The sequence below is a fragment of the Gopherus flavomarginatus genome, chromosome 2 (genome assembly GCF_025201925.1).
Source record: "Gopherus flavomarginatus isolate rGopFla2 chromosome 2, rGopFla2.mat.asm, whole genome shotgun sequence".
NCBI classification, from domain to species: domain Eukaryota; kingdom Metazoa; phylum Chordata; order Testudines; family Testudinidae; genus Gopherus; species Gopherus flavomarginatus.
Window position 1 is genome coordinate 79322972 of NC_066618.1, and position 24119 is coordinate 79347090.

The 24119-nt window shown below is 39.1% G+C and overlaps 1 protein-coding gene across 3 annotated transcripts in view; it reads left to right on the forward strand.

The window, feature by feature from the left end:
- Nucleotides 1–24119, forward strand: part of ANO10 (anoctamin 10) — a 262836-nt gene that overhangs the window by 169560 nt on the left and 69157 nt on the right. For 2 of the 3 annotated variants that reach the window (XM_050938400.1, XM_050938399.1), the window contains exon 12: nt 14301–14417. The exons of the other annotated variant lie outside the window; for it this stretch is intronic. In XM_050938400.1, the coding sequence (XP_050794357.1) occupies nt 14301–14417 (117 nt within the window). The remainder of the gene's footprint in view (nt 1–14300; nt 14418–24119) is intronic. 3 annotated transcript variants of the gene reach the window in all.

Below are 24119 nucleotides of genomic sequence, written 5' to 3' on the forward strand. Positions count from 1 at the left end.
ATCCTGGAAAAGTAGGGTCTTACAGATTTTATGATGCGTCAAAGGAAATTAGTGGCAAAATTCACATGGACTTCAATGGTGGAAGATCAGGTCAGATATGGGTAGTTTCTCAATGATAGCTCTAGGAGAAAATCATAGGTCACTGATGCTCACAGAAATATTTTTAAAATATTAATAAATCCATATTCTTCCTCTAATTCATGAGTGATTGACTATAATGTACAATAACTTTGATTTAAACATTTGTCAATTGATTAATTATTTACAATACTTTGTATTTTTTAGAGTATGGGTGGTTTTTTGAACCATCCCATCCCAGTAACCGTATGCATGATGTAACATAAGAAAAAGCAGTAATCTTTTCACAATTGTATTGGTCAGATTATCCATGCTTTGGACTGTACTGACATGCATTTGGTGGAATGCATTTTAATTTAAATATAAATCACCAGATGTAGTCTGTTAAACCTTTATATGAACGAAATGTTTCTGAATGATTTCTAAATTTAGGAATAAGTTGCAGAAAAAGTGTTATCTTGTTTTGTTTCCTTTCTAATAGTCACTTTTAGAAATTTTTAATAACAGGAAGTGAGTGCAGACAGAAGATCCTCTCATTTACAAGGCTAATATTAAAGTGTTTGTTTTTCATTTAAAAAAATAACTTCTCTGTTTTTACAGTAACTTCCTGGAAATATAAACCAGGAACATAACCAGTTCTCAAAACTATTTTTATTTCATCACTCATGCACACGGGTTTGTTACGATGCAGTTACTCAAGAGTGCTGGGCTGGAATTGATTTAGTTGTACTAGTCATAGTTATTTAAAGTAAATTTAGTACTTGTAAAAATTACCAGATTGACAACCTTGGAGACTGAGTCCTGGTCTACGCTTCAAAATGCTTGCCACTCTAGTTATGTCCATACCAGCAAATCCTCCTAATGTAGAGCACAGCTTATATTGGCAAAAAAAAAAAATGCTTTTGCTGGTATAGCTTATGAATAAGAACATAGGACTGGAAGGGACCATTTCAGTCATAGAGTCCAGTCCATTGGCCATTCATATTATCTAGACTTATTATCTAATAACAACAGATCCTCGTCTGTGTGGGAATGAGGAGCTCACCTGGTTACTCATATTGTTCAGGGCAGGTGGTCACCCCACAAGACCACCTTACACATCAACATACTGGAGCTCAGAGCAGTCAGAAATACTTGTCTCCATTTTATGCCATTGAACAGAGGCAGATGTATCAAGATCATGATGGACAATGTGGCCCACATGTTTTATATCAATCAGTAAGGAGGAACGAGACCATCTTCCCTGTGTGACAAAGCTATAAGACTATGGAATTGGTGCATACAGTCGTATTCACCTATTTTCAGTGTACCTTCCTGTCAATCAGAACATCATATCAGATGCTCTCAGCAGACGTTTCTCACAAGATTTTGAATGGGAGCTAAATCCTTGGTTTCTCAATTGCACATGGTAGGAGCTCTCAGCTGGGGCGCTCCCAGCCAATTGTGTCGGAACCAGGAGGGCCAGGAACCATGCTCCCTCAGTTTGTAACATGGGCATAGTTTGGGGTGGCAGGGAGCAGTGTTGCCCTCCCAAACTGCAAGCCTCGGGCACACATGGAGCAGCGCCAGCAGGAGATGTGCTTCGAGGTGGGGAAACTGATCACTATTATCAGCTCCCCCTCTGCGAAGCGCAGCCCCTGCCGGCACTGCTCCGTGCCTGCCTGAGGCTTGCAGTTTGGGAGGACAATGCCATCCCCTGCCACCCCAAAATATGCCCATGTTAAAAAGTGGGGGGCATGGCCCCTGGCCTTCCCCAGTTCCACCCACACACTACTACAAAGGTTCCAGCACCCTTGCCCTCCAGCCTTGCCCCTCCCTGGCTCTGGACCCAGTGCTTGTGGATTAAAAGGGGCCTTGGGCTGTCTGTGGAGGCAGGGGAGGACTACAGCACCTACCTGACCACAAGGCCCTGGGCAATTGCCCACCTGTAAGGCTGGCCCTGGCCCCCTCCCCCAAAGTGATTATGCTCCTCCATATCATGAGACCCTCATATCTGTGCTGCCCGCTGCTCTCAGTGCTGCCCAACTCAGAAGGCAGTGCCTTTGTCAGCAGCATTGCAGAAATAAGGGTGGCAATAGTGTGACCCCCCCCCATAGTAGCCTTGCAACCCCCTCAACCCTCTTTTGGGTCTGTAACACCATGAAATTTCAGATGTAAACATCTGAAACAGTGAAATTGATTATTTTTGAAATCCTATGACTGTGAAATTGACCAAAATGGACTGTGAATTTGGTAGGACCCTATTTATGAGACCTTCCTTTGAACAAGGGGTGACCCTTTCTCTACTAAATGCATCAGCAAAGATGGCGTTTGTGGTAGCCATTACATCTACTCTAATTGTTGAAGAGATAGGGACCTTTAAGGCACACACCTCCTTCATGATATTTTTCAAAGATAAGGTTTTAGTACTACCACACCCCAAATTCTTACCTAAGGTTTCAACTGAATTTCGTATTAACCAAGTCATTAACTTTCCAGTTTTCTTCCGTAAGCCACATTTGATTAAAGAGGATGCTGTACTGCACACACTCAATGTCAACATTATATTAGCCTTTTACCTAGACATAACTTACTGGTAATTCATTTAGAAAATCTCACAGACTTTTAGTATCAATTGCTGACAGATTTAAGAGATCTACAATTTCCAACCAAATACTCTGTAGGTGGGTATCAGAATGTGTAGTTTCTTGTTATGCATCTAACGATATTCAAACTCTTCCTAGGATATTATCCCATTCTACAAGGTCTGTCTCTACCTCAGTGGCTTTTCTCAAGATTTTTTCCATCACTGAAATCTGTAGAGCTGCAGCTTGGATCTCTATACATGCTTTTCCAAAGCATTGTGCAGTAATCAATAATACAGCTTTGGATGCTGTGTTTGGCTCTGCAATATTATCTAAAGCAGAAGTTCTCAAACTTCATTGCACCACGACTTCCTTCTGACAACAAAAATTACTACATGACCCCAGGACAGGGGACCGAAGCCTGAGCCCGCCCAAGTCCCGCTGCCCCAGGTGAGGGGGCCAAAGCCCAAACCCAAGGGATTCAGCCCCAGGCAGAGGGCCTGTAACTTGAGCCCTGCCGCCCAGGGCTGAGGGCTGAAGCCCAAGGCTTTTGGCTTTGGGCCTGAGGGGGAAGCTTCAGCTTCGGCCCTGGGCCCCAGCAGTCTAATGCTAGCCCTGGCAACCCCATTAAAACAGAGTCGCAAGCCACTTTGGGGTCCCAACCCACAGTTTGAGAATCACTGATCTAAAGTATTAGACTCGACTTCAACACCCCTTCCCTGATGAGGGTACTGCTCAGTAGTCACCTGAAGTGGAGCACCTCTAGAGACAGTGCTTGAAGGAGGAGGAGAGCTTACTCACACTGTGCAATAACTAGCTCATTGAGATGTGTCCACCTATGGGTGTTTCTCTACCTGCCCTCCTTCCCCTATGCTTTAGAGTTTCCTTTATGGGACTTTGCAGTGGAGAAGGAACTGAGGTTGGTATGCTCAAGCATACCATATTATAGCATATTAGCATATTATAGCTTTGGTGCAGGACACTAGCTGTATAGAGCAAATGCACAGGTCTAATGGACACTGACTACCAAAAATCTCTGATCAAAGGCTCCTGGGGCCCATGCGCACCTGAAGCAGAGCACCCATAGGGGAACGCATCTCAAAGAACTACAGTTACTGCATTAGGCAAGTAACTTCTCCTGCATAAGCTGCAGGTCTGAAAGGAGGAACATGCAGTTTTACCAAAGCAGAGTCAGTTCACATTTTATAAAAAGATTCTCTAATAATGTATGGGGATGTGAGGTTTTAAAAGCAGCATTTATCACTGAAGCGGAAGACAGTCCCCTATTATTAGAGTCCTTCTGCTGTGATAATTCTACTCAATTAGCAATACTCTTTAATTAATGTAGTTTAGTTTAAAAGCAGGAAGAAAAGGTTAGTCATGCTTTCTTTTTATGCGTTACAAAAAATGTTTTCTAATAAATTTATTTTATTAGTGTCTACTCAAGCAATTAAATGTAATCCAACTCCTGGAGTTTGTAAATTAAATCTTTGCTTGTATTATACTTTTAATTGGAATTCCTTTTTTAAGCACAAATACTTCTTTTTTATTATTTTAAACTTTTTGCTGGCATTTCAAAATATCAGCCTTATCTAGTATAGTTAAGAGAACTTGGAGCCCAGTCATCAGATTTTTAAAGCCACAGAAAGGGATTAATTTATTCTTTGGTCTGTATCAGTTCTTAGCCCTGATTTTAGTTGAGTTTTACGCAGCAACAGTAGACGATCACATGACTTCCTTATATTTACGACATATCCTGTACTTTGACAATAAAATGATCATATTCTGTTGCATTCATTAACACTCCCAAAGATTTTCTGTACTGAACATTCATGGGAGAAATACCTTGAAGTCACCTAACCTTATGGGTGGAATCTTGTGTAGGGTTCCCAGTTAATGTATAACTAATGAATGCCTTGTTCTATCACACACTGGTTCTGGAGGTCTAGACTACTAGATTTCTGATTTTAATGGAATTTATTGATAAACAGGTACATTCTGGGACAAATTTTTGATGTAAAACTTCATTAAACTCTTTCCAAATTGGGATTTGTCATGTAATCTGTCAGAAAAGGCTGCTTTTGCATATATTTCTTTGTTCAGTGGTGGCTAGACTCTGACTGGAACACAGCATTACTGCAGTCATACCACTGCAGAAATTAAATTAGCTGTTTAAAATGCCAAAAATTCAGCCCTAATTTGCATTTCCTGTTTTAGAAGAGACAAGGTTGGGGGGACACTGCTGCAAAACACAGCTGCCTTTGTAGCTCATGCCACTTGATTTTGCAGAGTAGAACAGTTCCATTAGCTTTCTGAGCACCTGGCACGAGACCACAAAGAGTTTGATGGTGCTGCAGTTATCAAGGGTGAGAGACACATTGACATTTCTCTTCTCACCCGCTTGGCAGATGGCAGAGTAGGAGAGTACTTCACTGTTGGCACTAGGGAGTATACAGCTTGTGTTACTATTATCCTGTTTTTTTCATACAAAGACACACTCACCCTGTAATCATTATGTGGGATATGTTTTTGAAAACAACAACTTATTTTAATAGTTTCATTTTAAAATAACAGTTTGGTTTTGTAATTTTTTCATTTGTAAACAATTTTGATTATTAGGAAGCTACTTAAATAAATGCTTTAAAGAGGTTACTATAACTCTGCCTAGTTCTGTAGCAGATTTTCATCAGAGTATACATTTTCTCTTCTTGTTTTGTTTCATTATTTGTAATAGTTTTAGATCCCTGGTTTGTTTTAATTTCATCACTGTAAACTGCTAAGAAGGGTTTTGCTGTGTTTATAGGTGTGACCTATTACCATATTTTTGGGACAGTTTTTCTGAAAGTGGATGTATTTGAGTCAGATTTGTAAAATTATACTAGTTTTGTTTAAGGAATGCTAAAATGAAAATGGACTATAAAATGAATAGGTTTCAGAGTAGCAGCCATGTTAGTCTGTATCGGCAAAAAAGACAGGAGTGTCCGTGGCCGACGAAAGGTTATGCTCAAATAAATTTGTTAGTCTCTAAGGTGCCACAAGTACTCCTGTTCTTTTTATAAAATGAATACTGCATCCTATTTCTTTTTACTCTTCTGAAAATTTCTAGAACCGTTCTTTGGTCTTCCTGAGTTAACTGCAGTTCTATTCAAGGATTAGATTTTGAAATTAGATACACTTTCTTTTAAATGTTCTCTTGGCTCAAACCTACCCACAGTGGTGGATTTGATTAGATTTATCAGATATTTTCCCATATTTTTTACTAATGTTGTTTCTGAATTGTGTATTAGGAAGTGGGGAGACTGCAGTAGGAGAAATAAGTAGGCTTAACCGTAACTAGTGTGGATTTATTTTGGGGGAAGGTGTTATAAGTGGAGCTGTAGCTCCTAAAATTGTTTTTGGTAGTACTGAATGTTTTAAAACATTTTCACTAGGTTCTGTAGGGTGGAATTGCACTTGACTTTACCATCTTAAAGTCCAGGACATTTTAACTAAGCTCACAAACTTTTCTGTTTCTTTTAAAAATAGTTTTTAAAGGACAGTAACCCACATCATAAATACCTCTCACTTAATTCTACACAGTTTACAAACAACAAAACTTCCTGTTTTTAAGAGGTTACAAATGGAGTAAGACTGGAGACTGAGCTCTTGATAAATTAGAGTTTTGTTTAAGTATAGGGGTTTTTTGGCTGGTACAAAAATCTAACTGTTCAAATGTTAAAAGTAAATACAATTACTTAGTGGTTTTCAGAGCTGACTTTAGAATTTTTGAGCAGGTCTGTAAATTTATTTTAATTTATTTTTTTGCCCTTTTCCAATCTGTTCCAATCTGTTCCAATCTGGGGTTCCGCAGGGGTCTGTTTTGGGACCGGCTCTGTTCAATATCTTCATCAATGATTTAGATGTTGGCATAGAAAGTATGCTTATTAAGTTTGCGGACGATACCAAACTGGGAGGGATTGCAACTGCTTTGGAGGACAGGGTCAAAATTCAAAACGATCTGGACAAATTGGAGAAATGGTCTGAGGTAAACAGGATGAAGTTCAATAAAGATAAATGCAAAGTGCTCCACTTAGGAAGGAACAATCAGTTTCACACATACAGAATGGGAGGAGACTGTCTAGGAAGGAGTATGGCAGAAAGAGATCTAGGGGTCATAGTGGACCACAAGCTTAATATGAGTCAACAGTGTGATACTGTTGCAAAAAAAGCAAATGTGATTCTGGGATGCATTAACAGTTGTGTTGTAAACAAGACACGAGAAGTCATTCTTCCGCTTTACTCTGCGCTGGTTAGGCCTCAACTGGAGTATTGTGTCCAGTTCTGGGCACCGCATTTCAAGAAAGATGTGGAGAAATTGGAGAGGGTCCAGAGAAGAGCAACAAGAATGATTAAAGGTCTTGAGAACATGACCTATGAAGGAAGGCTGAAGGAGTTGGGTTTGTTTAGTTTGGAAAAGAGAAGACTGAGAGGGGACATGATAGCAGTTTTCAGGTATCTAAAAGGGTGTCATCAGGAGGAGGGAGAAAACTTGTTCACCTTAGCCTCCAATGATAGAACAAGAAGCAATGGGCTTAAACTGCAGCAAGGGAGATTTAGGTTGGACATTAGGAAAAAGTTCCTAACTGTCAGGGTAGTTAAACACTGGAATAGATTGCCTAGGGAAGTTGTGGAATCTCCATCTGTGGAGATATTTAAGAGTAGGTTAGATAAACGTCTATTAGGGATGGTCTGTACAGTATTTGGTCCTGCCATGAGGGCAGGCGACTGGACTCGATGACCTCTCGAGGTCCCTTCCAGTCCTAGAGTCTATGAGTCTATGAGTTCTCTCCACTCCCTAGAAAAACAAACAAACCCAAACCAAAATAAAAAAGGGGAGCAGTGGAGGCAAAAACCCTAGGTGGCTTCAAGACTGAATTTGGTAAGTTTATGGACAGGATGGTATGATGGGACTCTCTATATGATGTCATGTGGCCCATCCGCGACTGCCAGTAGCAAAAGTTCCCAATGGCTGGAGACGGGACACTAGATGGGGAGGGCTCTGAGTTACTATGGAAATTTTTTTTCCCAGGTGTCTGGCTAGTGGGTTTTGCCCACATACTCAGGGTCTAACTGATAGACATATTTGAGGTCAAGAAGAAATTTCCCCTGGGTCAAATTGGTAAAGACCCTGTGGGGTTTTCACCTTTCTCCGCAGCATGGGACATGGGTCACTTTGAGGCTTAAACTAGTGTAAATGGTGAATTCTCTGTAACTTGAACTGTAACTTTAAACCATAATTTGAGGATTTCAGTAACTCAGACAGAGATTAGGGTCTGTTTCAGAAGTAGGTGGATGAGGTTCTGTGGCCTGCAATGTACAGGAGGTCAAACTAGATGATGGTCCCTTCTGACCATAAAGTCTGAGTCTATAAAGCCCACTAATCAATTCCTATCCTCCCTCATCAAATCACTATGAGATTAGTCTTTGGCTGCCCTCAAACTTAATTGACATACTTACATTAAAAGTGTGCAGACTCTGAGGGAGGAAATTTAGGTTACCTTTCAGCTTCCTGCTGTAGAAGTGTAGTTAGCTGTTGGTGGTTTAGATTTTCAAGACTGTTCACAAGGAAATGGCTAGAAGTTTACTTTTCTACAATGAAAAATAGTTATCTTTTTCATGTATCTAGTTTACCCCTTGGAGGGGGCCTACAGCAATTGGATTGAGGCACCCAAACGTTAGCCCTGCTGGTGCCCAAACTTTTTTTACTGAAATTGTAATACTTGCAAATGAATCCCCTGCCTGCATCCATCAATGTCCCCTAGTTCCATGAGTTCTTTTTCTAATAACCTTCTCTTTCTCTTTTTTTCTTGTTCACCCTTTTGCCTTCTAGGATCTCCCACTTTTCTGTCCCTCTCCCCACCCCCCAGAAAGCAAAACACGTGAACAACATGCATTTTAATACATCCAAATGCGAAGTCATACATCTAGGAACAAAGAATATAAGTCACACTTATAAGATAGGGGACTGTCTCCTAGAGAGCAGTGACTCTGAATAGTACTTAGGGCTTATGGTAAATAACCAGTTAATCATGAGCTCTCAGTGTGATGCAGTAGCTAAGAGGGTGAATACGGTCCTTGGATGTATAAGCAGGACATATTGAGTGGAAGTAGAGATTACCTGTGCATGTGGCATTAGTGAGCCCATTGCAGAATATTGTGTCCTGTTCTGATGTCCACACTTCAAAAAGGATGCTGACAAACTTGAAAAGGTTCAGAAAAGAGCTAAAAGAATTAGTCAAGTTCTGGAAAAATGCCTTCTAGTGAAAGACTAACAAAGCTCAGTCTATTTAGTTTATCCAGGAGAAGGTTAAGAGGTAACTTGATAATGGTCTATAAGTACTTATCTGGGGAAGAAATTTCTGGTAGGAGCTGGTTCTTTGATCTCGCTGTAAAATATGTTATCCGGTGACTGGAAGATGAAGCCAGACAAATTCAGAGTAGAAATAAGGTACAAATTTTTAATAGTGAGGGTAACTGACCATTGGAACAACTTACATAGGGATATGATGGAGTCTTCATCACTTAAAGTCTTTAAATCAATATTGAATGTATTTCTAAAAGATATGCTATAGCTCAAAGAGACATTATGGGTTTGATACAGAAATTACTGAGTGAGGGATTTTTGGCCTGTGTTATGCAGGATGTTTGACTAGATGTTTATAGACGTCCTTTCGGTCCTTAAAATCTGTGAATCTATGACTACTCACTGCTCATGGTGTGAAACATCATCTGATAGTTTGGGCTGGCTGCATAAGTGCCATGAACCTGACTCTATACATGTAAGTTGAAGGAACCACCTGCTGCTTTATCTGTAGCTGTGGAAGCAGGTTGCTTAGACAGTGTGTGGAGTGATGATGGCAGAAAATCCATGGCTGTGGAGCTTTTCGTCTTCCACTACTTTCCTCTACCCCAATCTCCTTGCACCCTCAAAAAATAGTCCTCCACGGTGGCTCATTTTCTCAGGTTGGGAAATTGATATAATAATCTTATCCTCTAGACCAGTGGTTCTTAACCTGGGGTGCCCGCACCCCATGGGGGTGCGAGACATGCCAGATTTTTTTAGAAGGGAAATCATTGAAAACACAAATTAAGCACAGACATGTAAGTACAGCTACTTTGTTTCATCAAACCTATGTATTTATTAATATACAAACAAAAAATACATCTAGGTTTAAAGAACTGACTTACTTCAACAATTTTTATAAGGACTATGAGACAATATTTTTATTTTTGATAAGGGGTGCGAGAGCATATTTTGAGACCCAAAGGGGTGCAGGCTGCCATGAAGGTTAAGAACCACTCCTCTAGACTCTCACTATTTTTGTTTGTTTGTTTGTTTGTTTTTAAGAGGAAAGAAAAATGCTACTAAATTCTGTGGCCTGTGTTACACAGGAGGTCAGACTAGATGATCTCAATGGTCATCCATAAATGAAAAAAAGACATATATAGTATCTGAACACAAACTGCTATGCATACTGCGCTATCAAGCTCATATGTTTTATATTGTATTGTATAAAATAGATAATACATCAGTTAGTAGTACTTAGTCTTCCAGTTTTGAGGAATAACTTTTTTCCTCAGGTATGAATTATAAAGGTCCTTGTAAAAATGCATTTGTGAAATTTTTAGACTATAAACCTAGTTCCATTTATTAAAAGATTCATCTGCTAATACGTGTTTTTGTATTTAAAAATATGGTGATCAAATTTAGGTATGATCTTTGTAACTTGGCACTCAATTTCTCCAGGTTACACCCGTATAACTGAGAACAGAATTTAGCCCAATGCTGTTAGCTAAATTGTTACATACAGTAAAAGCTTTTTTATATGGCATGTTGGAGGAATTGGGGGCTGGTAACTGAAAAATTCCAGTTAACCAGGAGTGAGGGAGTTTGGGTGTGGGAGGCGGTGTGGGACGCGCGCTCTGGGAAGGAGTTTGGGTGTGGGAGGGGGCTCGGGCAGGGGGTTGGGCTGCGGGAGGGGTTTTGGGTGCAGGATTTGTGGGGGCACTTACCTCTGGGGGCTCCCTGCAAGTGGCAAACTGTCCCTGCTGCTCCTAGGCGGAGGCACAGCAGACAGATCTTGTAGCCTAGCCCCAAGCGCTGATTCTGCAGCTCCCATTGGCCAGGAACCATGACCAATGGGAGCTGCAGGGAGCAGCACCTTCAGGAGGAGGCAGCTTGCAGAGCCACCTGCCGCACTTCCACCTAGGAGCAGCAGGGACAATACACCGCTTACGGAGAGCCGCCGGAGGTGAGCGCTGCCTGGATCTGGCACCCCACACCCCCTCCTGCACCCCGTGCCCTGAGCCCACTCCCAAAGTCCCTCCCAGAGCCCGTGCCCCACACCCCTTTCCATACCCCAATCCCCAGCCCTACACCCCCCTTGTACCTAAACTCCCTCCCAAATTTCGCACCCCACACTGCCGCCCACACTCCGAACCCCTCATGGCCGTTCCTCCACATAGGAGTATCAGGAACATGTTGCTGCTTCTGGGGAGCCACACGGAGCCAGATAGGGAGCCTGCTGGCCCCACGCCAACTGCACTATAAACCGGATTTTCTAGGAATATTAGAAATACTGATTTGTAGAGCTTTCCGGTTGGTACACAGATAACACAGCTTTTACTGTATTATGTTTGATACCTGTTTTTTTCAAGTGTGTTTTCTATTACTGCTATTAAGATTTTAAGTCTGTAATTTCTCTGCATCTTCCCTGATAACTCTCCTGTATTCAAAAAATGGTTCTAGATATAACTAAGCTGAATGTTTCCAATGTATCTCTTGTCACATCTGAGTACTGGGATGGATTTTATCTCACTCTAGAGTATTGTCTCTCATAATTCTTATTCTAGCTGATCCTATCCTCCTTTAATATTTCATCTTTCCCTGGAAGGAATTCATCTGGCATTGTCCCTCATTTTTCTTCGTAAACTTGTTAGGAAAAAAAATGATATATTTACCGATATATTTACCAATATATTTACCTCCTCTGTCAGCAGACCTATGTGTTTACTTAGACTTTCTCAGGAATGGATTCTGCCATGTTGAGTGAGAAAAGGGGAAAAATGTGTGCATTTAGGGAGTGTTTCAGTGTTGACATGATGTCAAAGTAGAATTTTTTGTAATGTAGTATTAAGGATTGAATTGCTTGTGTTTACTGTCAAGGATGGTGGGATTGCACAAGTTGAAATAAATAAATATTTTCTTTGCCATCTCTTAGCTGATGTGCTAACTCCTTCCTTAATCTCTAACTTTGTATGTACAAAAAGAACGAGGAGTACTTGTGGCACCTTAGAGACTAACAAATTTATTTGGGCGTAAGCTTTCATGGGCTAAAACCCACTTCATCAGATGCATGCAGTGGAAAATACAGGAGGAAGATGTATATACACAGAGAACATGAAAAAATGGGTGTTGCCATACCAACTCTAATGAGACTAATCAATTAAAGAGGGCTATTATCAACAGGAGGAAAAAAACTTTTGTAGTGTTAATCAGGATGGCCCATTTCAAACAGTTGACAGGAAGGTGTGAGTAACAGTAGGGGAAAAATTAGCATAGGGAAATAGTTTTTACTTTGTGTAATGACCCATCCACTCCCAGTCTTTATTCAAGCCTAATTTAGTGGTGTTCAGTTTGCAAATTAATTCTAGTTTCTGCAGTTTCTTGTTGGAGTCTGTTTTTGAAGGTTTTTTGTTGAAAAATTGCTACTTTTAGGTCTGTAATTGAGTGACCAGGGAGGTTGAAGTGTTCTCCAACTGTTTTTTGAATGTTATAATTCTTGACATCTGATTTGTGTCCATTTATTCTTTTGTGTGGAAACTGTCTGGTTTGGCCAATGTACATGGCAGAGAGGCATTGCTGGCACATGATGGCATATATCACATTAGTAGATGTGCAGGTGAACGAGCCTCTGATGGTGCGGCTCATGTGATTAGGTCCTATGATGGTGTCCCTTGAGTAGATATGTGGACAGAGTTGGCAACGGGCTTTGTTGCAAGGATAGGTTCCTGGATTAGTGTTTTTGTTGTGTGGTTTCTGATGAGTATTTGCTTCAGGTTGGGGGGCTGTCTGTTAGCGAGGAGTGACCTGTCTCCCAAGATCTGTGAGAGTGAGGGATCGTCCTTCAGGATAGGTTGTAGATCCTTGATGATGCGCTGGAGAGGTTTTAGTTGGAGGCTGAAAGTGACGGCTAGTGGCGTTCCATTGAGGAGTGGTGCCAGGGTTTTTGGCGCCCTAGGCAGGGGTCCTTCCACGCCCCCGGTCGTTGGCGGCAATTCTGCGGCGGGGGGTCCTTCCGCACTCCCGGTCTTCAGGGCACTTGGCGGCGGGTCCCGGAGCGAGTGAAGGACCCACTGCAGAATTGCCGCCGACGACCCAGAGCTTGGAAGGACCCCACGCCGCCGAATTGCCACGGAGGGCTGCAGAATGCCGCCCTCCCAAATCCTGGCGCCCTAGGCGGTCGCCTAAATGGAAGTGCCGGCCCTGGTTCCATTACTTTCTTGGACTTGTATTCTCAGAAAAATGAGAGTCAGTGCTCTTTTCCATTTTATGACAATTAGAGCACTGATTCAGGAAAAAAGTTGGACATACATGTATATAAATACGATTTAAAGCATGTATATAAGAACCATTGATGTCAGTGGGACTTGAGCATGTGCTTAAAGTTAAATTTCCCTGTATAGAGATGCTTTTTTGAATCAGGGCCAAGTTGCTGCCATCAGACTCATGGCAAGTTGCCAGTCCAGTCCTCAGTAAGGTAAATGTTGAGGGACTCTGGCTTAGATGCTCATGCAAACAACTGTGTACCCCTCCCCCCCAAATAAACACCTGTCTTGATAGCTTGGAACTTGTTTGAACAGACATTAAAGGGTGTGCTGTATCTTTATGTCAAATACAAGGAGTGATGAACAAGGATTAAATTTAACTTTGAATTTTCTGCTCTTCACTGGGTTAAGTGTTATATAATCCTTTGCTATATAATTATGGCTAATTTGGTCTATTCCTTCCACTCCTTATATTTAGAATATCCTCCCAATTAATGTTGGCCAGTTCACTGCTTCTGTGTATCATTCCAGCTGTAAAATCTAAACTCCTGTTGTGTTGTATTGTTTTGTAGTCCACTCACTAGGACTTATAGATTATACTCTTTCTGGGGCAGAAACTCTGTTATTTATTTTTGTTTGGCACATTTTACCATTATATTATGTCATGTAAATCTATTGTGATGTATACATCTTATGTTTTCACTATGTACTACAGTTCTTATCCTAGATTCAAATTCCAGCCAGGTAAGTATCAATCTGAATAGTTTGATTTTAATCAGGAATCACAAATGTATAAATAAAGAAGAATGATACAATACATAATGAAAATATAAGATTATAATAAAAACAAACCTAATGGACATACGTGTTTATTTGCAAAGTATAAATAATTGTTGAGCTGGAAAAGTCAGGCGTAATTGTGGCATAGTATGCCATCAGTGTTTCTGACACAATTAACAATAAATCATTTTTAGGCATCCTGGAATTAAAATTTGCAGAACGCTTTTGTATTACTCTTCTTTACTTGCCAGAAACTGTATAACAGAGTATTGAATTTGTTTTTTTCCCCAGCATATTCTACTGGCATTGAAGTTTGTCATGGCGTTTGTGATTCCTGATAAACCGCGGGATATCCAGATAAAACTGGCCAGGTTGGAATTTGAATCTCTAGAAGCTCTCAAACAGCAGGTATGGGCAACTCACTTGGGGAAACAAATGTACCAGTTTGGGGGACCAAACGAAAAGGTAAATTATGGAAATTGTCAGTACTATCCTTCTGTTTCAATTGCCTGGTATTCAATATTAGCATCTTAAAGGAACATACATAGTATTCATCTAAAATGTAAAATAATTTACAAATTGTTTTTAAAAAACCTTATTATTGATGCAAAAGCTTTCAGTGATTTAGTCATTGATCATTCCAATTAAAACAATTTTTGGCTGGAGTATAACTATCCTTCTGTATTGTTTCTAGCCAAAATAAAGCAGTGTTTAACAGAAACAGAAGAAAATGCCTATCAATAAATACGAAATTGATTAGTATATTTTAATCACATCGATTGAAAAGCAAAAAGCAGACAGCATTAATGCTGAAAAGTAAATTAAATTTTAAAAAGTACTTTAAATTCTAATAATTTCAGTTATTATTTAGTAACAGAGAGATCAACACTTTTAACCTGACAGCAGCTCTTGAATTTGCCAGATTAGGTCAGGTATCTTTCATTTAAAAAAAACAACAACCCACTTTCTTGTTTATAATGATACTTTCTTTCCTTTGTAAAGAGCTTTGAAATCTATGGATGAGAAGCTCTCTATAAGAAATGGTGTTTGTTGTACTGGCATCACATGTAAATTGTAGTTGGCCTCTGTATGGATGAATATTGTTATTGTAAGCGCTCTTGGCATGGATTTTTTTTTTTAAATAATCATTTCAATATTTGTTTTGGGGGAAGGTTACCAAAAAATATATGAACATTATATGAAAAAGGTAAACTAGATTACATTGTATTACCACAGTCTTAGCATTATTTTTTTTTAATATAATTTACATTTCAGTTGTAAGTAACATGTATCCCTTAGGAAAACAATTAGCTAGATTTTTGTACTGCAGAATCTATAGAGGCAAATGCATACAAGGAGACAGTAGTGGAAATCACAACTGAAAGTAACCAGTATGTGGTAACCTCAAGCAGTGGGAAGAGATCTCTCAGGTAGAACATGCCTGTATGGCTGCCCTCTACAAAGAAAATAGATCATGAGGGAAACTCCATGACCTAGTGGAAAGAGGAATAGCTATGTGGAGGAGGAACTGGGTGGACCTCCATAGGTTCTGAAAAATATTTGACTTGAGCATGTTTAGCTGAATGATCCAGTTACAGAAAGCAGACTTCCAGGGTAAAAATTAGCAAATAATGTAATTTTGTAATATTGGAAGCTAAAATGTGAAGTATCTGCAGTCGCTGATTACAATAAGCATTATGCACATAGCTGTCTGTCTACACTGAATTAAACTAATGTTGCGTGAAATCATTTATGAAAATAACCCTTTTTTTATTTCTTTGCTTTATTTTTGAACATGGGGATTTCCATCTTAACCTTCATAATTGCCAATATTAAAAGTATTTCAGAGTCCAATTATCCATAAAAATAGGGATTTGGGACTGCTGGGTCCTCAGCCACCAGAAAGTTGCATGTGAATTATGATGAATTTTAGGTTTTTCATGTGAGTATTTTCATTCTGGTGGTGGGCTTTCATCTGTTAATTTTTGGCTCTTCTTAGAGATCTTCAGTGAAATCATGGTCCATTAAAGTAAAATGAGAGTTTTACCATTGACTTACTGGGGACAGGATTTCATTCCTCATCTTCTGTCAGACTAAGAGTAGGATTTAAAGCAAAACCAAGCGAGACAAACAAAAGCCCCACTTAACCCTGTGTTGTCTGTCCCATGTATTGGACTGTGATTGTGCATGAATGTGATAACTTTTCACAGAAACAAGCACAAGACAAGCATAAACTTCTCAAAAATATACCCAAAACCAATGTTAGGAAAACCCCCAAAGTTTCAGAGTTGAAGTCATATTCGTACTCTCTCATCTTTCTTCCCTGCCACTTCAAAGTCCTCAGATGGTATTTTATACAGTGGAAATGAACTGGGATGTATTAGGGCAGCAGCATCAAATGTTCATATCAAAACAACATTAGTGTTCACATTGTCTCAGTGGTCACTACTGATTTGCAGAGGCAATATACTTATAGTACACCAGTTATAGGTGAGTAATCATCCGTACTCTGTGATCTTCAAATGAAGTTGGAGAATACACTTTAACAAAAAAAAAAAATCTTCTGTGATATCTGGCAAAATGTTATATTCATTTCAGTCAAACTGACTCCTGAAATATTACATTGCCATCACTATTAAAAACACATGGTCTTATATGATGTGTGTCCCTATCCAGGTCAAGGCAGTCTTCCACAATAAAACAATAAAAAATAAAATCCAAATTAAAATTGAATCTAAGGCTCTGCAATATAGTTTTGTAATTCTCTAATGGGTTCATTGTGAAGTTCCCAGGAGTTGACTGTAGTCTTACATATCCTCTACTTAACATTTTAAAGAGCAGAGCTGCTGCTCTATTTTAGTTGCTCCTTTTCTGTATTTTCATTTTGTAGACAGGCATAACTAGTTCATCCACTGAAACCTTAAGCACAAGTGAATAAAACCACCTTTGATTAGAATATGCCAGTTGGAATCTACTGAGTGTGGTTCAATATGAATATATTTGTCAGCAGTTAAAACTTAAACTTTCATCCTCACATCTATGCATTAATTACCATAATATGTGCCTGAGCCCCAAGTCTTCAGGGTTTGTTTTATTAATCCTACTGAGAGATGGGAATTCTGCATTTCAGGGGAACTAAAACCCTCCAGTTCTTTTCATTCTCCATCTTCTTACAGGATAGAGAAATCCTTGCTAGTTTTAGCATACCTATAATTATATGCACAAATAAGTACCATCACCTTTTCAGATTTTCCTTGGCTGATTCCATGTTATCTCTTTCATAGTTTGAACATGTCATGTATTAAGTAATATACTGAAATGGAATGCTCTCATGTGGAGACTTGCCTTTATTCTTTAATGTCACATTAAAACAGCTTTGGTTTTCTGGATGTCAGCTGGCAAAATAATTCATTGACAACATGAAAAGATACTGAGGCATTTATTTTTAAAGCATATTTTCTAGTTCTTTCAGCTTCAAATAGTCAAGATAATCATAGATAAACCTTCTGGCAATAATAAACATCATCTTTGTAATTTAACTCATTTTAGCTTCAAAATTTAAAATTGATTTTTCTAAAAACATTTTTTTAAAAGCAAAAAAAAATGTTAGGCTTATATGTCACAGGGAAGCTTCCTCCTCCTCACTGCTGTGCTAAGTGCATACCAAATCCCTCTTCTGACTACTGTCACAATTACCTGTCCCCGTTTATTTTAATGCATGAGAGATACTAAAAGAGGGGTCTGTTTTTCCATTCTTGCAGAAGATCCTGATTGAGAATAGCTTTGGGACTTCTGTTCCCTTGAGACAATAGGTACTAGATGTACATCACTCTGAAGAACTGGTATATTGCTTGTTGTCTAGGTGTGGAGGAGGATTCCAGCTCTTCTCTGTTCAGACCCATCTGCTGGCTGATTACCTCTTCGACAATGATTTTGCACAATTAGTGTCCGATGTTCCTTGCTGAAAGTAGTATTCCAAAGCAGTGAGGAAGAGGGACTTGAGGTGGTGTGCTCTATTTTGTTATGTGGCCATAATCTCCACCTATTATCTTAAAAAAGGATAAAACTGCAAGAAAGTATGGATTGGGGAAAAATCAGTGAAGACAGCTTCCTTGTTGAATTGTTTCTCATTTTTAAGACTCCTCATTAGATAACAGGGAAAGACAGATAAGTGCCTTTAATAATGTCATAAACAGATAGTAGGAGTTAATAGAACAGAAGTACTTTATATCTCTTTTGCCTGTAAAAAGTTAACAAGTTCAGTAAGCCTGGCTGTCACCTGACCAGAGGACCAATCAGGGGACAGGATACTTTCAAATCTTGAGGGAGGGAAGTTTTTGTGTGTGCTGTTAGATTTTGGTTGTTGTTCACTCTGGGGGCTCCGAGGGACCAGACGTGCAACAGGTTTCTCTCCAATCTCTCCGATACAGGCTCTTATAAGTTCAGACTAGTGAGTACTAGGTAGATAAAGCGAGTTTGGCTTATGTTTGTTTTCTTTATTTGCAAATGTGTATTTGATTGGAAGGAGTTCAAATGTGTATTTGGCTGGAAGGAGTTCAAATTTGTATTTTGCTGAAAGGATTTTACTTTGTACTTGTATACTTAGGCTGGGAAAGTATTCCCAGTGTCTGTAGCTGAAAGACCCTGTAACATATTCCATCTTAAATTTACAAAGATAATTTTTACTGTTTTTCTTTCTTTAATTAAAAGCTTTTCTTGTTTAAGAACCTGATTGTTTTTTTTATTCTGGTGAGACCCCAGGGGGCTGGGGCTGGATCCACCAGGGAATTGGTGTGGAGGAAGGAGAGAAGGGGGAGAGAGAGGTTAATTTTCTCTCTGTGTTAGGATTACTTTCTCTCTCAGGGAGAGTCTGGGAGGGGGAAGAGAGAAGGAGTGGGGAAGGTGGATTTTCCAGGAGTTCAAATGTGTATTTGGCTGGAAGGAGTTCAAATTTGTATTTTGCTGAAAGGATTTTACTTTGTACTTGTATACTTAGGCTGGGAAAGTATTCCCAGTGTCTGTAGCTGAAAGACCCTGTAACATATTCCATCTTAAATTTACAAAGATAATTTTTACTGTTTTTCTTTCTTTAATTAAAAGCTTTTCTTGTTTAAGAACCTGATTGTTTTTTTTATTCTGGTGAGACCCCAGGGGGCTGGGTCTGGATCCACCAGGGAATTGGTGGGGAGGAAGGAGAGAAGGGGGAGAGAGAGGTTAATTTTCTCTCTGTGTTAGGATTACTTTCTCTCTCAGGGAGAGTCTGGGAGGGGGAAGAGAGAAGGAGGGGGGAAGGTGGATTTTCCTCTCTGTTTTAAGATTCAAGGAGTTTGAATCACAGTGATCTTCCAGGATAACCCAGGGAGGGGAAGCCTGGGAGAGGCAACGGTGAGGGAAAGGGTTTACTTTCCTTGTTTTAAGATCCAGAGGGACTGGGTCTTGGGGGTCCCCGCGCAAGGTTTTGGGGGGGACCAGAGTGTACCAGACTGGAATTCCTGGTTGGTGACAGCGCTACAAGTATTAAGCTGATAATTGAGCTTAGAGGAATTCATGCTGGTACCCCATCTTTTGGACGCTAAGGTTCAGAGTGGGGAATTATACCATGACAAATAATAAATTTATTGAAAGGATAACAGAAACATTCCCGCCTCTGTGACACTGGGACTAAACAGAATCATGAGATAGTTTGTGCTCCATTCCATTGAAATCAACAGAATATCAGAGTGTCAGGTATGTCCATTAGCACAAGAGGTGTGTGTTTACTGGAGATATGTATGTAACTGGCACGTTCAGCAACAATGCTGCAGTTAACACATTGTGCTGCCTGCCTATAGATAGTAAGTAGAGAGTTGTTGATGGTGGGAAGAATGTGAAGGACAGTGGAGGAAAGGAGAGGGAGAGGGCAGAATTGGTTATTGGTTTGTTTCTCTTTCATTTGTTTTGCTATGCAAACTGTTTGAGTACCTGATATTGGTATCTATTATATTTTCTTAACCTAGAAAGCTGCCATGTTGTTTTGCAGCCAAATTATTTATAAATCTAACTATCACTCAAAACTGTCATCTGAGCTCAGTATATTACTGGTACCAACTCTCATGTTAGTTGATGTAGATAAAATTTGCATACAGTGAAGTAAGGGTAGGGGCATGTTGCAGCTCAGTGAGCATTTCCTTATGGTGAATTATTGTCTTAGATGCTGAAAAGATTCATGCTGATATTGGAGTACTCTGAGAAAAATCTAGTTTCCTGATACAGGCAAATGTTGATTATGTAATTAAAGCACAAACTCATACATGGTGTTCAAATAAAATGGTTATTCATTATTATTGTCTGTCAGATTTTTTAAAGAAAGAACCCAAACCTGTTTAAATTTAATTTGAAAAGGCAATTTCTCCTTGTTTATTTATTTTATATTTATTATTAGTGAGTAATCTCTTGCCCTTGGACATCCTTTAATACAAGGTTTGTGTGTGTTTGTTAGCAGAAGGGATAGACTATTCATAAAATGTATTAGACTTTCATAACATAATTATCTTTTTATATATATTTTTAGTAAATGTTATCACTCTTGAAAGTGAGAGATTTGTAACCAGTCATAGCGGAAACACACAAACTTGCTCACATAGTTCTCCCAATATACTTTAATCCAAAGCATTCTTGATGCCCTAAAGATGAGCCCTTCTTGAGAGCATCCCTCTGAACCTGTCAATATAAAAGCGTTGGAGGAACCACCCTAAATGTAGAACCGGTGGGAAGGGGGCAGGGCGAGAGCCCAAAATAAATTGTGGGGTTAACTTCATTAGCCTTTATAGCATTTTCTGTAATATCAGTTTCATGATTCTCTATTTCTGATAACTGAAAAAGTGAGATGACACAGAGTCTATGTGGTATGGAGGTAAATTTATATTTGTAATGAGAGAATGGTTGCATAAGCATAGAATTAGAAATATGTATGAATGGTATGTGATTGTGATTAATTACATGCTGTTAACTGGGATGGGGGGAAGACTCACCAGAAAATTTAGTTTTATTTTTTAAACAACCCATTGGCTCTTTTTCTCATAGTTGCCAAAGTTAAATTTGTTCCTAATGTCACACATTGACAGCAGCGAACCATTTTTGCAAAGAAACCTCAGTCTTACCTTTTTTAGCCTCTGACCTAGATCCTAGGAATGGAATTCAATAAAAGTCAAGCCTCTCTCCTCTGCATCCCCCCAACATCCCAGAGCATTGGTAATATATCTACAAGGAAATGTGGAGTAAAATGAGTAAGACTAGGTGAAAATTATTCTTAAACCTAAACACTCTGCAGTTACAGCAGACTTCATAGGTTAAGAATCCACAGGGATGCCCAATTACATTCTGACTGTCTTGAACACAGTGGGGGCAAACTCTTCCATTTCACATAAAAATGGCATAAAGTGCACCAAGAATTCTGATTTCAAGTGACTGTTGTCACCCAACTATTAATAGGCATTTAATTTGAGTGAGCCTGGATTTTTATCAAAATTTCAGTATTGTCCCGACTTTTTCCAAAATGTCCTGTTTTCCCTGTTTTATGTCTGCTTCCCTGGCCTCCATTTTCCTGGCAGATCACCCTTCAGAAACAGCAGGAGGATGAGCAGCAGGAAGCCTCAGGATTCCTAAAAAAAGAATGCTATAAAAAGAGGGAATAACATTAGCCTAGCAGAGTTCAAACTTCTCATCCTTCTATGTAAATTACCTCTGCTAATCCCTGGTGTCACTGCATTGTTATCTGATTCTGTCACCATAGGAGAGCTAAGGTGGAGGGCCAGAAAAATCACTGTTACATTAGTGCTGACACTTGTATAATGACTGAGTCCATGCATGTGTTGAAGAAGCAGGAGTGCACTGCCCAACTATTGTGATAGCAAGAACTAGTATCTCAGATGATGCAAAAGCAGGCACCATAATTTTAACTATTTTAAAGGTGGAAACTGGCTCTGCCCACTGACACTCTGGATATGTATAATTTTTGTTGTATAAGAGGTAGCACTCTGAGATTTGTGCTTTCATTTCAGTGATGTTATACCTGCCAGTACGACAAGAATGGGATATATTTCAGTTGGTGTCTTTCCTTTGAAATTATATGTAATTCCATTGCCAAGTAACACAAAAAATAAAAAGTGACAATGTATTGTGTATATAACAGCGTAACATTTACTCCGTGTTCATGCATTGCTTTATGCACAGGACCTAGAGTTCGTGTAGCACGTTAGATTTGTTTTCAGTTGTCAGTCGAAGAAATATTAACAAATTGTTCATTGAGGATCACATTCCCTATGCAAATATTTCTCAAACTCTCATTGCGGATCACTTCTTAATGGTGGAATCCTCTTATGGACCATCTCTCTTCCAACTCTCCAATATCCAATTCCTTACCTTGCATGCAATATCTATAGAGCTTGGTTACTTGAAAACAGTAATGTTAGGACAACATTAAGAAAAGATAAAAATAAGCTCACTTTGGATATGGCTGGTTAAGTTACTTCCATACTATGTTCACTATTTTTTTAATCTGTGCTGTTTATTTCTTCTCTCTCGGGGTAGGAGTAGCCATTTATTAATACAAATTCTCCACTCTTTTCCTGCATCCACGCTGAAGGAACCTGTTCAGAGTCACCTGACAGCTTAGTTCTGTCCCCTTGCTGTGTTTTTGCTATTCCTCTGAAGCTGGCATCAGTTGCAAATTTGATTGTTGTGGAATTTGCCCCAGAGAAAAACTTGCAAACTTACATGAAGTAGTATGATGCAGTGAAGGTGATTTTGTCTGATTTTGTTTTTAAATGTAGTGGCTTAAACAGCTCTGGTAGCCCTAAAAGCCTTTATCTGTGTTACAGCTAGCAGGAATCATCACTGACATGCATCTCCATTGTGACAGAAACAGCACTGTAGACCCCCACTTGTCTATAGATCAGTTAACAAACCACTGTCCTTTGTGAACAGAGACTTTAAAGATGTGTTTTGTCCCAAAAGTCCTTTACTAGGTCGTCTTAAATAAATCTTAAAAAATAATGTACCAGTGACCGAATTGATATCTATACTAAGTTTGGGTGTGACTTTCAAGAGTTTTAGATTTACAATGGACATGGTTACTTTGTAGGCAACAAAAGGTCACTTCTTTAAGGACAGCAAAATATTTTTTCACTGATTCTCTTAAAACTGGAAGCTATTTTTTCATTATCTATTTTAGAAGGTTATAAAAATAAATATTTAATTTATTCTTTGCTCTCTAGAACACAGGCTAAAACTAGTTTTGAGATTTTCCTGCCCTAGAAAATAGATCTAAGATTAAAAAGGAAAAAAAGTCACCATCACCCTTTTACATTAAAGGAGACTTAGGAATGCTAATGAACAGCAAATTAGACATGTTTGCAATGTGATATGTCCAATGCAATATAGGACTTTGTATTTTGTAGATATCACATCATAAAACAGGAAGTGTGATCCCAGTTGGAATACTATATTAAATTTGGGATAGTACTTTACTAAAAGGATATTGATATATGGGTGGGATTTCAGAGAAAAGAAGGGCTGGAAGAATTGCCCTATAATAATAAAAGGATGTTGAAGACATTGGAAAGGGTTCATTTAGAAAAGAGATAAAATAATTATTCAAACTCTGGAAATCCTGTCTTACAATGAGGGATGTAAGAAGTTCAATCTATTTAATTTATCAAAGGGAGGGTGAAGTAGTAACTTGATCCTGGTTTATAAGTGCCTATGTGGGGAGAAAGTTTCTGGTAGTGGAAGGTTCATAATCTAATCTAGTAAAGACATAACCAGATACAATGGCTAGAAGCTGAAGCTAGAGAAATTCAGATTGGAAGTAAAGAGTAAAAATGTAACATTAAGGATAATTAACTACTGTAACAACTTACTTAGGTATGTGGTGGCTTCGCCATCACTTGAAGTCTTGATATCAAGATTGACTATATTTCTAAAAGATATGTTCTAGTTCAACTGGAATCATGAGCCAGATGCAGGAATTACTGGGTGAAATGCTAAGCCTCTGTTATGCAGGTTATAATGGTCTCTTCTGGTCTTAAAAACTATGATCTACAAAAAGTAAATAAATTAATCTTACATAAT